This window comes from Cyprinodon variegatus, unplaced genomic scaffold (genome assembly GCF_000732505.1).
Source record: "Cyprinodon variegatus isolate N-32 unplaced genomic scaffold, C_variegatus-1.0 Scaffold167, whole genome shotgun sequence".
In the NCBI taxonomy this organism is placed as follows: domain Eukaryota; kingdom Metazoa; phylum Chordata; class Actinopteri; order Cyprinodontiformes; family Cyprinodontidae; genus Cyprinodon; species Cyprinodon variegatus.
Genome location: NW_015150620.1, coordinates 183,384 through 199,881, shown reverse-complemented (window position 1 = coordinate 199,881; position 16,498 = coordinate 183,384). Strand labels below are relative to the sequence as shown.

The 16,498-nt window shown below is 40.3% G+C and overlaps 1 protein-coding gene across 5 annotated transcripts in view; it reads left to right on the top strand.

The window, feature by feature from the left end:
• Window positions 1-12,078: 12,078 nt before the first annotated feature.
• LOC107086944 (estrogen-related receptor gamma) overlaps window positions 12,079-16,498 on the top strand; it is a 70,485-nt gene continuing 66,065 nt past the window's right edge. For 3 of the 5 annotated variants that reach the window (XM_015378242.1, XM_015378241.1, XM_015378237.1), the window contains exon 1: window positions 12,079-12,466. In XM_015378242.1, coding sequence (XP_015233728.1) covers window positions 12,411-12,466 — 56 coding nt within the window. In that variant the 5' untranslated portion in view covers window positions 12,079-12,410. Of the gene's footprint in view, window positions 12,471-16,498 lie in introns of all 5 variants that reach the window. The other 2 variants (XM_015378243.1, XM_015378244.1) reach the window with 1 other exon arrangement.

Here is a 16,498-nt window from a genome sequence, read left to right as displayed (position 1 = left end):
ATTAATTTTGCTGGAAATTCCTATTTATTCCAGGTTGAAACGAGTAATAACTAATTCAATGTTGTTAATCTTTTAAAGAGAATTTTATGCAGGTCACATTTCTTACCTGATTGCTGCTGAAGAAGCTGGAGATTTCTCTCTCTGTGCTTCTCCCTTTTCCCCTCTCTTTGTTTGTCCCAAATTCACAAACTCCTTATCAGTTATGTTGAAAAAAATGTAAATAAATAAATCCTAGTCCACAAAAATCCTTATTAACATGTTCCTTTAAATGTTGCTGTTTTATGTTCACATTGATGGGTTAAATCTAAAAATATCAAAAACATTTTTAATTTAAACTATGGATATTAAATAATACATTATAGCAAACATATTATAGTTTATCAAATCAGCGTTAGTTTAGTCAGTCAAATCTGGGGCCTGTAGGAATTTTAAATGTCCAGTAGGTGTCAGTATTCAGTGACACACTATCAACACAATATCAATACAGTTTCCAAATTTGTGGAAGCACTTCATGACGCCTCATGAACCCATCACTAATGGACAGTATTGTAACAAAGAACAAAAAAAATTATAATTCTACAGTTATGAATTTGATGATGTTTCGTAAACTTTTCAAAGTTTCAAGCTTACCTGTTTGCAAACAGCACAACCGTCAATGAAACTGTCCATAGGGATATCAGATATTCCCCCAATAACAGTGCCCATCCACTCTGTGTCATGCCGACATATTACCAATACGATGCGATTCTCACGATTCGTGAGATGTGAGCTTAGTGCAAGGTTACGCAAGACTAGAACGGGCATTCAAGATAGTGGCCCTGTGAAGACAGGATCTTTTTATAGTAAAGGACGTACATGTATGGCTGTACACATGGCTAGCTAAAAGCCTGTCCCAGTAGTTGTAAATTACTCTCCCATTACTCTTGTTGTCTTCACCAGAACCGTTACCCCAATCTACCAGTACAGGGGCATTGTCCCAGATCGCCACATGATGGTGAGGAGACGGGTAAATCAGCCCGAGAACATTTCGAATCTTGACATGCCCAGGGTGCATCTCATGTACTCTAGACGCTTGCCACCTTGTGTTTGACCACCTCTGTGACCTCATACTGAATTACTAAAAATCCAATTCCAAACACCCAGTCCCATCTTCTGCTGGAGAAGGATTAAAAGCTGGGTTAAGGAGATCCTTAAAGTTTTTCTTTCACCATCTTGACAATAACTTAATTTGAGTTCAACATTTACTCACCTCACTGTAAACAGTGTCAGCGAAGCACCGCTTCCCCCTCGGGACAGTTTGCCAGAATTGCTTTGAGGATGACCAGTGTTCTTTCTCCATGGTTGCACAAAACTCCCCACAGCCCTGAGCCTCCAGGCTGCTGAATTCTGTAACCTCCTAGGCAGCAACACATTTTGTCTCACTGTACCTGTTTGCTACCTCAGGACCTGCACAAGCCTAGCAGTCTCAGTAGGACTCTTTCAATTGAAGGGATCCCTTACTGCCCCGTCCACCTCTGGGTTTAGAGGTTGCTGCTGGGATAGTATTGCAGACCTCACAGCCACATCTACGGGTTGATACATCAGCAATAGAGACAGAGAACAAAGTCCACTCAGACTCTATGTCCGCAATCCTCCCAGGAGTATGACAAAAGGTGGTAGTTAGTTGAATACTTCCCTTACTGTGGGATAAATCCAATTTTTCAAGCAGACCCTAACTTTTAGTTTGGGCCTGTGGAATCTGCTTCTTCCTCATTCAGCATTTCCAACTCCCCACCTGGTGGTTATTGGACAGCTCCGCCCTAGTTTAAATTACTTTCCATTAATTGCTGAACTAATAGGGACAGTACCTTCTAATATGGCTGAGCGATATGAACTCAAATAAATATCACGATAAATTGGGAAGTTTTTCCTTGATAACGATTAAAGGACAATAAATCCTCCTGCTCCTCTATTTGAGAATAATGGCCTGTACAGGAAAAGCAACAGACCTATTTTTCATTTATTTTTGACCAAATCACATTACATAGTACTTTCAATTAAATATAAAATTCTTGTAAACATTCATGAATAAAGATTCAACAATGTCTCATTGAACTGGAGAAAAATGTTACCCTTCTTGTGAACATTGTTGGGCAAAGGTAATAGAGCCTTTTGCACATCTTTGAACTAAACAGCGTGGTTGTGCTGTATGTGGTGGAGGTTGGATGTGTTACTTTGGGTAGTCCCAACAGTTTTGAGAAACTGCATTTTGTGTTCTTTTGCTCAAAATATACGCCATAATTTTTGACCCATCAAACTGAGTGCCCAGTGAGAACACCCTCGCTCAAAACCTGTCTGCCATGAGCTCAACTCTGACAACGCGCCCTCATCTTTATCTCTGCACGCTTCTTCACTGGGTTCACTCCACTTCTGACTGGATCGGAGAGTCACATGATTACATATACAGTGCCGTGTCTTAAAGGGGAATGGAAATACAAACCACCCTCACACACAGGAAAAACTGCAGAATGAAGTTTATTTCTTTAAAGACACAGGGAAATTGTCACCGATTATCATAGTGAATGATGGCAATGGTAAAGGTCCGGTGTATCGCTCAGGCCCATGCAGTGAATACAAGCACATCTTCAAAAAGTTAAAGTCCAATTTACATAGCCACATTGAACAATTTTTTACACTTAATCCATCCATCCAACCATCCATTATCCGACATGCTTTTCCCGAGTGGGGTCGCGAGGGGTGCTAGTGCCTATCTCCAGCAATCAACAGAATAAAAATATTATAAGTCTCATTTACCTAATGTGACTTATTGCTCTACTTGGAACTGATTATTTCAGGTGTGCCTGACATTAGTAACCATGGCCAGACACACCTGCATTACCGTATTTTCACGACCATAAGGCGCACCGGACTAAAAGGCGCACTCTCAGTTATGTGTCCCATTTCTGTATTTAACACACACATAAGGCGCACCGGACTATAGGGCGCGTTTTTTATATACAGGTACATGTCCTCTACTACCTTTAAATAGCTCTACTGTGTATTTAAAAATACAGCGGGGGCAAAACTGAGTATGACTGTGCTTTATTCATGTATTTATTACAAAGTATTAATCAAACCTGCGAGCTGGCCATGAGACAGACACATCGCAGATGACAGTGCGCTGTGATTACTCCTAAATTAACTTAAAATCCTAAAACCTGCTGACGGAATATGTTCGCTTTTATTGCCGGTATCCTGGTGCCTGCAGTTTAAATTATTTAGATGAAAAACACCTGCCAGCAGCCGCGGTGAGGCTGCTGTTGAATGGATTTCTGCTGTCGGTGTACCGCTGGTGTGTGGGGGTCTGAGCGCCTCCGACAGAAATAGATAATCTGGATGAACTGACTGCAATTAAGTTTTCAGGTGGACTTTCTCACTTAAAAACATATTAAAACTACTTTATTCCCACTGATCACAGCAAATATAGCTGCAAGATTTAGATTATTTAGATGAAAAAACACCTGCCAGCCACCGCGCTGAAGAAGAGGAGGAGACGCACCCAGATGCTGCTGTTGAATTAAGTTTTCAGGTAGAAAAATAGAGCGGGAGCAAAACTGAGTATGATTGTGCTTTATTAATGTATTTATTACAAAGTATTAATCAAACCCATCAAAGTCATCATCCTCTGTTTCTGAATAAAACAGCTGCGCTAAATCAGACATGCCAATTTCCCCTTCTTGGCTGTCAGTCACTTTCCGTGCAGCGCGGCTCCTCAGAAATAATGCCGGCTTTTGCGAAAGCTTGAACAACAGAGCCAGCAGACACGTTAGTCCAAGCATCTACAATCCATCCTCAAACGGTGGCGTAACTTGCCCGGCGCTGCCTTCCACTTATCCTGAAACTGTGGTCTCAGTCTGTCATCCATGGCTCCCACGCCGCTCGCAGCCTTACTTTGAATGGCCGCTTCACACCGATGTCGAGCGGTTGAAGTTCCTTTGTCAGACCCCCGGGATAACGGCGAGCACAGCGTTCATTTGATTCACCTTTTTTTTTACATCGGCTGTGAGATGGGCACGCAGCGATGGTGATGCGTGGAAAAAAGCACCTGGTCTCCTCACATACACCTGCCTTTCATCATCTCCTCATTCATCCAGCCTTTTTCATTGGCGTTAATATCATATGTCATCAGAGCGCTGTGTCTGTCTCGCTGTCAGCTCCCAGATCAGCTTCTCTGATTGGTTGATGCGGCGCGTCCAGCAGCAAAACTTCAATTTTTCCATCTAGAGCAGCAGCAGCGCGTTGGCGGTGCGTCAGATACTTAAACGCTCCCGAGGCGCTGCGGCTGCGGCTCAAAACGCGCTGCAGCCGGACCTTTTGCTGCACCTATACGCGCGTCAACCATTGACTTTGCATGTAAACTCGCTGCTTCTGCTGCACCTGCTGGGTCCGGTTCACACCGATGTCGAGCGGTTGAACAGCGAGCACAGCGTTAATTTGTTTCCCCATGTTTTTCACATCAGCTGTGAGATGGGCACACATGGAGTTACATATTAACAGCGATGGTGAGGGGTGGAAAAAAAACACCTGGTCTCCTTCCATTCAGCCACTCTTTCATCATCTCCTCAATGAGGTGGTCTCAAAAGTCGCAGTTGGAACACACATAAGGCGCACCGCACCAAAGGGCGCACTGCACATTTTGAGGGAAAAAAAAGACGTTTAAGTGCGCCTTATAGTCGTGAAAATACGGTAATCAGTTCATCCAGTAATGAAAGACAGGAAACAAAAGAGCTGCCTTAAGTTCAACAAGTAGTGGAGTTCTGAATAGATCCCATAGAGGTAGCAATAATAAATTTACTTTAATCATTATTTTTGTTTCAGTCCTCGAACTCCATATCAAGCATATAGGGATTCAGGCTTGAACGTGTCAATGAAATTAGAATTAACACCACAACTATGGTGCTGCAGTTGCAATGATAATGCAATATTGAACAAACATCCCATTCTTATGATGAAGAAGACCTAAAGTGGTTTGTTCACTTTTAAGTAAAGTTAATTAAGTGTAGAATGACTTTTCTTTAGAGACATTTCATTGGCATTGCTTAAGGCCTTGTGCAAGAGCCTCAGGTGATACTTATTGTTAATAAAACATGTTTTACCAGGAAAATTATGCTATTTTAAACTAGTTATTTAAATGTAGAACTGGTGTAAAAAATGTGTCTCCTTGAACTTTATTATCAATTTTCTTCTTCAGGCTTACTTTTACGCTGAAGACTCTGGTCTATATGCTGCTTTATTATCTTCTTTCCCCCTTTTTCATGTCTGTGCAAACACAGTCTCTTACCGTCTTTATTAGGAGTGGAATTATTCACTTGGCTTGCACCTCAGTTGAATAAATTGAGTGTTGTACTATTGGAGAGACAGGCTTTTTTGGCAGGTATTCATTTATGCCTGGGAGTACATGTGTGTCATGTTTGTGTGTGTGTGTTAACAGAGCTACTGCATCGAGAGTCAAGTAATCCCAGTGGAATATCCCACTCATGTTCTGTTTGAGAGCGGCGTAATTAAAGGAGCGCACCTCTCCAAAGCCACCCATTTCAATACAAAACGCTGCTTTATACAAACTCGTACAGCGCTAGAAAGATACACAATAGAAACACACACACACACTGTGCCCTCTTACCCAGGCAAAACTCATTCTGTGTATAATTACATCCCAGTTCTGATTTATCCCTGAGAATATATGAATACTAGGATGAAAGAGAGGAGAAGGAAATAGATGGCAGAATGGTTGGTCAGTTTATAGAACTTTTTAAGTAAAACAAAATGTTAAAAAAGAAGGGATTAAGTTATTTGTCTTCTGTTATTGACAGCCCAAGCCTGTTTATCTGCTGGACACTCCCAATTCAAATGTTTTAGCAAAATTTTTCAGACTTTTTTTTTTTTGAGGCACTAAGGGTTTGTTATTGCAAAGTAGTCTGACAGGAATGACAGTACAAGAGAGGGGGGGAGACATGCAGCAAAGGCCCACAGGCCGGATTGAACCATGGTCGGCCAAGTCGTGTCATGATCTGCTCTGATAGCTGGCCTTAATTGCTCATTTTACTCACCTGCCTAGTTCTGCCCAATTCTTAATCATCTCTGATGTCAACCACCTGTAGGTTCATCCTTATATTCAGTCCAGCCTAGCTATCGAGGCCAGATCATTGTTTGCTTTTTGTATGTTCCCTGTTTGATTTCTGTTAGTGTACTGTCTGCCAGTTTTGTTAGTTTTAAGTTTATTTCCAAGGTTCATGTTCAAGTGAGGAGTTTATTTTTGAGCCCATGTCTTCAGGCTAGCTTAATCCCTAACCAGTGGTGAGAGCGTTTCAGCACTTCCTGAGTGATTCTAATCTCCTGATTCCGTTCCCTCTCACCCACTGGCCCTGTCTGGTCTGCTCGCCTGAACCTCCTGGATTCTGCCTCCCAGGTGCGTTTCTGTCTGAGCTGGATGCTCGACGCACAGGACTCTTAACCTGTCCTCCCGGTTGCGTTTCTGTCTGAGCTAGATGCTCGACGCACGACACCCTGAACCTGTCTGACTCTGGACTACCTGCCTGAAACCTCTGTGGATTCCTGGAAATCTGATCCTGCTGTTCCTATTTGGGTGGAAAACTCTGATAGAGCGGAGGTTTTCTGGATTCCTGAACTGTTCCTGCCTGCTCTGTCTTCCCCTGACCTAAATCAGCCTCCTGCAATTTCCCCGGGGCAGCAGCATCAGGGACACTCTGACCGCCGCACGCTGCGTCTGGTTGTCAGCCCATCGGCTGGATCGCACCTCTTTCTAGGGATATGGACTGAACTGTGAAACCAGGCAAGTGACTCACTGAGAATGTCATCTTCTGTCAGATGATCGTGGTCACTTACCTGTGTTTCTTTCCACCAGAGTGTGTCAGTGATTGGATGGTGCCCCATTCCCCTCCTGCAGCCGCCGCGAGCCGTGGATCCACAGCAGCACGCTTCATTTCTGTTCTGTTATGTTCTGTTTTGTTACTGGGTCCATCTGTCCCCTTTTATGACACGTCGAGGACTAAGGCCTCTATATATGGGTTGTGCGTGCTAACCACTGCTCCACCGAACCACGCCAAATTTTTTTCACATAAATGTAGGAGGTTTTCTCAGAAAGAGGATTATTGCAAAGCTGCAATAACAGATTCCTTTAGTTTAAGATTAATGATAAAGATGGTTAATTTGCCATTGCCAATTTTTTTCAATCCAATGTGGACTAAGTATCTAAGGGTCATGTAGCAGTCTGTGGGATTCAAACCAGGGAACTCATGACAAAGTGACTTCCTAACTGAGTGGCCACCATTTCTGCAAGACAGAAGCCGGAGATTTTTTTGTGCAAAACCATTTTGTTTTTTTTCCTCAAAGTATTCATTATAGCCCGAGTGAGGGTCATCTACATTCATTTATTGGAAGCAATATGCATGCTCAGACACACTGACACACATTTGCAATGCTGACATCTATCACCTTTGCCCCATCTGTCCTCATTTGATGACTTTATAACCTTTGAGCCCACAACCCTTTTCCTTTTGCCTGTCCTCACTTGATAAGGTTACACTTTTTTCTGTGATAAGGTGCAGACTAGCTAACCTTCAGTTTGAACATAGACGGCAAGATGTGCAGATATGACCTGCTGTGGCAGATTTTGACTATTTTAATGTGGGAAAAACTTTTGATTTTCTTAAATGGTAAAGATATCCTGTCTATTTTTTATCTGATAGACTTGTTGGAAAATATGTTTGAATACAGAAAAGCTTAGAACTTACAGTCAACTGTAAATTATTAATTTTAGTAGAGGTTCTTTTTAGTAAAGTCACCTTCTCCAAATAACAATATTTTTCAGCCAGTTCATCCTATCTAAATGTAAAAACTTGTCCTGTACTGTCTATGTCTCTGGTAGATGTAAGAGCAAGCTCATGACTCGTTCGTGTGAGCTGCAAAACCTACCTGACCTTTGTGCTGGAAAAGAAGGGGCTCTGTTCCAAAGGAGTCACAAGGTTTGGCAGCACCTATCTGTGTGCCAAACAGGGGATTCTGTGTGTTTTATGTCTTTTAAATAAAATCATGTACGCCAAGAATATAGTTACTGTACTGTACATTAGCAAAAAAAATATTGGAATTAGGGGTGCAGTAATTATGATGTGTGTAGTTTGATTACATAAGCTTGTGTTCAGTCCATGCATATGTGCTTCCTTGCACCATGCTGCTGCAAATGTTACCCAAACAGAGTTTTAGTGACAGGCTCCAGAAAGCCCCCTTAACCCAGCAGCTTTTCCAAGCAGCTGGTGCTCTCTCCTTGGCCCTGATCAGCATCTATTTCCTGCCTGCAGGTGCCTTGATGTTCACACATATCTGTGGTCACATATTAATGTATTTCTAGCAGGTTCACAAAATGGCAAAAGTAAAAAGAAACAATAAATACATTGATTAACTGAAATCATTCATTCTAATCAATCTGACCAGGATTTTTTTGTATTTAAATGTTTTAAGAACTGTTTTTACACTAAGAACAACATCTAATATGTCTGAACATTGCATTTTGGCTGCCTAGAGTACTGAGGGATTTATTTTGCATTTATTATTTGAAGCTAATTTGGAATTTATATTTTGAAGTTTCAAGTTTAAATGATAAAGTGATATAAAGGGAATTGAGGTTCAAATGTATTATAGATATATAAGCATATAGTTATTTTAATAAATAATGCTCTTAAACAGTAAACAGAAATAACAGTTTAACAGGTTAATAACAGCACATATCTTGTTAAATGTTTTATAGATAAATGTTATTATAAAAGATAATAGCAGTGTTTCTTTACCAGACAAACATGAACATTTAAAAGTAAAACAAAACAAAACCTTATCTGAGCAATCTCTTTCAAGTTTGTGTAATATCTAAACCCAGTAATCCAAAAACTGAACTCCTCTCCTGTCCTAAGGGGAAAGGGAAAAAAAAAACTAAACTCTCAGTGTATTTATAGGGGAGTGTCTGTCAGAGATGTAATTTCTTTAGTTTTCAAGACTTCTAATTAGTGATTAATGAGCAGTTCCTAATCTATATGTTCTTGTAAACCCATACGAACATTCAACCACACTGAAATCCGAGGTTCCTTTGCAGAATATGTATAGACAGATCAGAGACCATAGCACCCTCTGTTGGCTACTAGTGAACTACAATCAAGTTCTCTGTATCGTCTGTTACTCTCTTCTCTTAGAAACACAAAGTAAAATTCCATATTCTTAAAATACATATTAAGAGAATAAGTGCACTTCATATTTAAGATGAAAGGAGAAACAACTTTGCCTAATTGTTATTGTAAATAACTCCGGTTCTTTATCTGTTTAAGACTGGCAGATTTGTGTCACTGGGTCTGCTGTCTTAAGTGGCCTCCTCATGAATTTGTTAAAGATTGTGTTGACCAGTAAAGACACCCACACATTCATTGCTCTTAGTGAGCTTGCTGTGGCCTATTGAGTGCCGTGATTGATGTCAGTAAGAGTTGCCAAGGATATTTCTTCCATAGATGTCAACAGGCTGCCACCACAGGGTCAAAACACACAGCCCTCAAAGACGTATGCACACAATCACAGATAAAAGAGCAGAGTGCGATGTCAACACTGTTGCACCTTACAACTGAAACTTACAGACGGTACAAGCAATAACGCATGCATACAATTGTTTGATTTTGGACAAATGGAAAATGTTGATAATAAGGTTACATTGTTTCTAGGAATTAAAAGGACTTCCACTCATGTGAAGAGTCATTGTTATGGTTCTGTGTTTAATATGAGGAGAGTTAGTCTGTTTTCAGGAGAAGTGGTCTAAAGGGGTCACTGTCTGCATACACTCGGATTCAGAGGCAATCGATAGCCTAGGAAGGGTGAGGTGGGGTAGATGGGGGTCAGACATGAGAAAAAAAAGTCACAGATACAAAAACAATGGGGAAAAAAAGCTTCTTTTAATATTCTCAGAATATATTTTACATAAGAGATGTTTGTGCTGATGTAAACTATTACTGCCTATGTTCCTGCTTTTGCATTAGACCTTCGACATTTTGCATTTAAAATAAAAGTAATATTAAACCGAAGCAGAGCTTTTTTTTTTCCAGATTTGTTTGTCATGGTGCTCTGACAGCTTTTTAGATGCATACTTTTCCTGTTGCACAGTTCATTTAATTTTAATATTACACAGCAATTGCAACAAAACTGTTTCACATTTAACTTGCAGTTTAATTACAACACTGTTATTAGATTGCAATCTGTTTCCACAGACTCAACAATGATAAATGTCTGTAGGATTCCCACTACATGTGTTTTAGAGACAGAGGTTTCCGTAAAAGATTTGTTTGTGCAGTGGTGGCGGCAGCATTGATTCACACTCATCTTTGTCGATGCTTATAAGCCTCTGGATACATCATAACTGTGTCCATGTGTTTGTGAGCCTCAGAGCTTGAATTCATCTCCCTCTGTCCACATGCAAAGTAGTGTCCCAGTATTTGTAAGTTGCTTCTTTTTAGGATACTTTGTTTTTGCTTTGCTTTCTGTTACTTTAAAAAAAGAGTTACAAATGGAGGATATTTTTCAAAATATGAGATTTTGAGCCGATATAAACTTTGTTTCATCAAAGCACGTTTTTCATTTCATAAGAAAAAAAATAAAAATTCCTGGCTCTTTAAGGATGTCTTTGGGATGGATGTCTGCCATAAGATCAGATTGTGATAATATATAAAACATACATTTGGTTTACTCGCATAAATGTTGAGAGTTTGTGTATTAACCAGTAGATATGTCAGAAATGTAAAACATTGTTAGTTATGTGATTGAAGAAATAGTCAAAAGAGGATGATGTTCTTCTTTCATGCATCCTCACACTTAGACACTCGCATGCAAACGTACTTCAAAGTAGAGATTAGTTTCAGGAAATGTTTTTTATCAGCTTTCTTCCAAATGTGCTAATCACAACCACTCCCTTTCATCTCTGCAACCTCCCCCCATGATTATGATTTTTTTTCTCAATATGCACAAAATATGCACGTACCGCATTCCTTTACTTAGAAGTCAAACAGGAAACTGGAAAATATACTATTTTCCTTTTTTCCACGAGTTCCCCTTTTACACTGAGGAGCCATACGCTGATTCTCCTAGAGTCTCCATCTCCACACATTTCAGTCTGTTTGCAAACACTGGAAGCAAATGGCACACTGGTGAGGAGATGTGGAGGGGTTTGACAGAAACAGCAAGCAGCAGGGAGAACCTTGTCCCAATCATGCCCAAATCATTCCACAACAAAGGACAAGCTCTCTGGAATTGCCATAATCTCATATTTTACTGCTGGGCTGTGATGGGCTCTGCTGCGCTCTTCCTGTCTGTGTGCATTTGTAGTGTGACATGTTATTCAAGCTTTGGGTTTAAGGTTAAGCTTACACTCGTTCCTTTGATCTTGTGATTTTCTGGATTTGATTAGGTCAATTTTGTGTCCTGCAGCCAAGCAAGTTCAAATCCATATTGTCTACCAGACAGATACAGCGAAAGAAAGCACAGTGTGTATGAAAGCTGCAAAAGAAAATGCGTATTTCGCAAAGTATAGACAAAAGAGGAAAAAAAGAGATGATTTATAGTTATCTTTTTTGGAAGATGTGTAAGGTGTTTGTTGGAGTGTAAATGCCAACATGGGCAAATAATGAGAGTAAAAGAGACCAGAAGAGAGACGCTCAGAAGAAGTATTAGGTTCTATAGATGGAAAAAAGAAAAGGGTAGGTTGTCTCTCTTTAAACCGTTCTCTCACCTGTTCCTTTCTCCTTTCCTTCTTTCCTCTCTTCTCTACTGCGCTCTTTACCTCATCCCTTCTTCTCCACCTGCCACTCTCCCTCTCTCTCTGCTTCAACCTACCTTTTTCTCCACCCCTCTCTCCACCCATCCCTGCAGCCATTGGTCAGCTGTCCACCAATCGCAGCAGAACCCGGACCTGAGGGACTGCATATGTAAAATTCAGCTTAATATTCATGAGCAGCTATTGGGGCTTTAAGTCGTTGATTAGGACAGCAGCACAGTTTTCTGTCCCAACTGCCCGGCTGGCTGGCTGGCTGCGTGTGCGTCTACAGCACCCTCCTCTCACATGCGCACACGCGCTCCCTTCGCATCTATCCACACACGCAGAGCTGATCAGTGCAGCCGGAGCAGAGCCTGGTAATTGTATTGCTCCCTCCAAGTGGAAGAAAGGACGGAGAGAGAGAGAGAAAGTGAGAAAGTGGAAGATCAGAGAAAGAAGAAGAGAAGGAGGAAACATATCAAAACTTTGACATTTTAAGAAAAAAACAAACAAAAAAAAAACAAAAACATTTTTGCTGTTCTTCAGAGGAGGTTGATGTGACAATGACCCGTTATCGCTGATGGAGTCGGTAGGACACCCGTTATCCGAGTGTTTTTTAATGCACTCTGAACAAGAGTAGGTAAATTTTACCTTTTTTTAATCTTACCTTTCCATGCATTAACCAAACTTGTCATCTTCCGTGTCTTTCACTGTGAGTGGCTGCATGTGTGTTTGTCTGCTGGAATGCAGTGAAGGTGGTCCCGGCACAAAGTCAAGGTTGTTTCCGCTGTCAGGTAGCACGCGATCCCAGCCTCAGAGTGTGTTTATGTGTGTGTGTCAGCATGCAATCTGTGTACAGTTACAGCATTTTTCATTCTGTATGTAAAGAGAGACTCATTTCTTTCAGCTGAGAGTAACGCACACCTGGACGCGCACGTGCAGAGATTCAGCTTTTACTTCACTTTCTGAGTCTTCTGAAGATTGTTTTACTTTCAGTCGGATTGGCCCCCAGAAGCAAACACAAAGTCAGTTAGGGCCATGGCGTTGTCCGTGCTCATTCAAGCAGGGGATCTGTTAGGTAGCAGGGCAATGAGGTTACAGGAATAAGGTGGAGGGACAGGAGGAGAGCGGCCCTTGAGAATGGAGGGAGGCAAAAAGGACTGGGCTCTTAAATGCCAGAAGAGGTTGAATTTCAGACGGGCAGCTCAGCGTGTGGCCCCCCGCGCAGGATTTAGAGACACTTACACACACACTTAGTGGCTGGAGTTCAGCTGCTCCTTTAGCCAACACTTTGCTCTTTTAGGTGTAAATAAAAGGCTGTTTAAAATGCAGATTGCTCTTTCTTCTCTGAGCTGCTCTGCTATTAGAAAAATTACATGGAAAAAAGGTCTCTTTAAAAAAAAAAAAAAAGTTATTTGAGTTATTCTGCTTTTTGTTTGTCTGTTCACATAAAATATGAAGTAATTTTAAAAATGATGCACTGAAACATGTAATAAGTCAGTAGGAAAAAATTAGTTTTTCAGAATTTTTTCATGATTTTAAGCTTTATTAGAGGAGAACCCAAGTTGTTTGAATTTGGCTTCACATTAAATGTATTTCATCAAATGGGTCAGGGGTCTTCATGTGGGAGAGTCTGGGGCAGACATGTAAGGAACAAGTCCAAATAGAAGCTGACTGATGTGTTCGTCAAATATTTATTGTCAACTGTTGAAACTAAAATAAGCAGTTTTAAAATGTTTTAGCCTTCTTTTTTCTTTGTGTGTGTGTTTCTGTGAGCATGAGACTGTATTTTGGGTCATCTTAGCTGCACAGAATGTCCATTGGTCAGGAACCGTGAGAGAAAATAACAGAAAAAATTCATAAAATCTTCACTTTATGATTTATTTACAACCTTTTTACATGTAAAAAAATATATATATCTTATTTGTTATTATTGTTTTTATTTATTTATATGTGGCCTTTTTAAGAAGTAAAAAATCAAATATTTGTTGAATAACCTTGATTCTGTGACAATTATGATATTTAACTCAAGTTTTTAATTAAAGATGCTTTGTGCCTTTAATACTGTTTAAAAATGAGTTGACTTGATGTCCATCTAGTGCAATCTCTGTCTTTAGGCTTCTTCTGATTGCAGGGATGCGACCCTGCTTGCTGTGTCCGTACATCTTCGCTCTATTAGAATCTACACTGACTACTGCTTTAAAAAACTTTGAATTAGGCTGGAAAGCATGTTTTTCCTTCATCAGATTTGTTTTATTTTTGTTATTTATATTTCTGCACCAAGGTGTGTTATTAAAGTAAAAATTTTGAAAACTCAAAAAGACACCCTAACATTTTTAAATGACCAGTGTAAAGAATTTATTTTCTCCTATTTGTTTTTTGGGGTTTTTACCTTGATGTGCCCTGTTCCCTCTTGTGTATTTCAGAGGACCCTCTGGTCCCTTCAGCTGTCTGTCCGCTCCTCCATCCTTCCATCGATCCATCTGTCCACTGCTCTCTCCTCTTCACTCAGGCTTTGCCTTCTTTGCTTTGAGGCACCGCTTTCCTAATTAAAATATTAAGGATAATGATGATCATACTAATAATAATAACAACTACCGCTTAAGCTGTTAACATAATTGCATCCCCCCCATGTCACCATATACATACAATTTGCATGTGATTAATTTTTCTTCCTACTCTGACTTTACTAATTTAACATTTTTGTCAGTGTGAGCGAAGAGACAAACCTGTGGAGTGAACTGCACAGTGGCCGTGCAGATTTGTAAGGCAAAAGTTAGCAATGCAATGAAAAAGATTAACACAAAAATTAATAATTTAATTCAAGGATCATTATTGAGGAAATCCTTTTGTCATCTTTTTTTAGTAACTTTAAATGTATTTTAAATAATTTTCTGGTTATAGATAAATAATTTTTTTCTTTAAAAGGAAAGTCACCACTCATCATGTTTGGAATGGTAAATCGATTTTCTAATCCCAATAATAGATATATGTAATAAAATTTAAACTTATTCAGTCATCTATCAGCCGAGCCATGCTAAATATGTTCTAACCCACTGAACATATATTATCAGGTAAGCAGAAATAACTTAGGAAGAAAAATGTTCAAAATCTTTTAAATTATCAGCATACTTTCATGATAAAAATTAAGCTTGAAGGCCCAAAGAAATCTCTAAATATTTTTCTTGTTATTTTAACAGGGGGAGAAAAAAAGGTCAGTTAATGTGAAGGGGAAAATACAGCATGGTTGTAATGAAGCAGTTTTTACACCCCTGTTCTTTTCACACTTGTAGTTTTTTTTATTTTATTTTTATTTTTTTGCCCAGGCCATGAGGAAAAGGGAAGCAATAGAGACAGAGAGGTAAAGCTGACTGCAGGGAGGGATGGGGGAGACCAAAGAGAGATTGCGTAAATTAAAATCCTTTTAATCTCCTTATAAAATCATTTACTTAATTCATCTGTCAAAGCATGTCAATATGTGCCAGGATGATTTGCAGGCTGTGTGCACTTCCCTGAGTGTGTGAGCTGGTGCGCGTGCCTTGGCATCTTTTTTATTTTTTCCTTCCATGCATGAGTTTGTGTCTTTCCTCCCAGAATGTATTTGTGTGTGTGTGTGTGTGTGTGTGTGTGTGTGTGTGTGTGTGTGTGTGCGCGCGTGACCCATCAAAAGCCCATATGAGGAAGAGTTTGATTTTTTTGAGTCTCTGTGGAATTCAATGTCAATTTTTGCGTTGTGCGTCCTTCACACACGCAGACTCTTGCTTAGGCTCAAGGCAGGCAGGCCTCTCTCCCATCTGAAGAGTCCGGGCATTCCAGTGGTAAATTTGCCCCGTAAAGAGAAGGATTCAATGAGAGAGACGGGTAGAGCGAGAGGTGCGAAATGAGGACGATGGGGGGTTTGCTTTTGTCTGACACCAGCGCTCTGGAGGTCCGACGGACACACACATGTATGCATGAGCGCACACGTTGTGCAAATCTCATACACACAGCATTGAGCGCTGTCTTTTAAGAATTTGCAGATAAAACATAAACATATGTGCGACTTCCTGCATCAATACTTAAATCAAGTACACGTATGACCACTGGCTTTAATTTCCAAAAAGAAAACAATCAAGTAAAGGGAAGAACATTGATGATGTTCTCAGATTTATATCCAATCCATCATTGCCTGCAGTTTGTGATAGCGTGTCATGGGTCAGTGCATGCCTTTATGTGTTGAAAGAGCAGTAAGAGAGACTTTACCAGCTGTGACACACACACACACAAACACCCACACAAGTATACACACTGCAATTAGCCATTACACCACACTGGCTTTGAAGCAGTGTGTGTGTGTTTGAATACCAAAGTGCTGATTGAAAGGAGAGAGGGAGAGAGAGATAGAGAGAAGGTAGAAGACAATGCTGCTCATCTCTTCCTCCCAACCCACCCCCACCCTTCTCTCTCCTGCGCTCATCCACTCATTCCCCGCGTTCCATCACCCATACATCCCCATCATCCATATATCAAAATGTGCATTCAATTATTGTTGCTATAATGATGATTTATCAAATCATTTATGCTCCCTCTAAGAATTACTCATCGCACAGCCAGTTCTGACTTTTGTGTCATTCAAGCGGGAGGTTAGGAGCTCACTTTTTTTTGGCCCTATTCATGTAGGACAGTTTC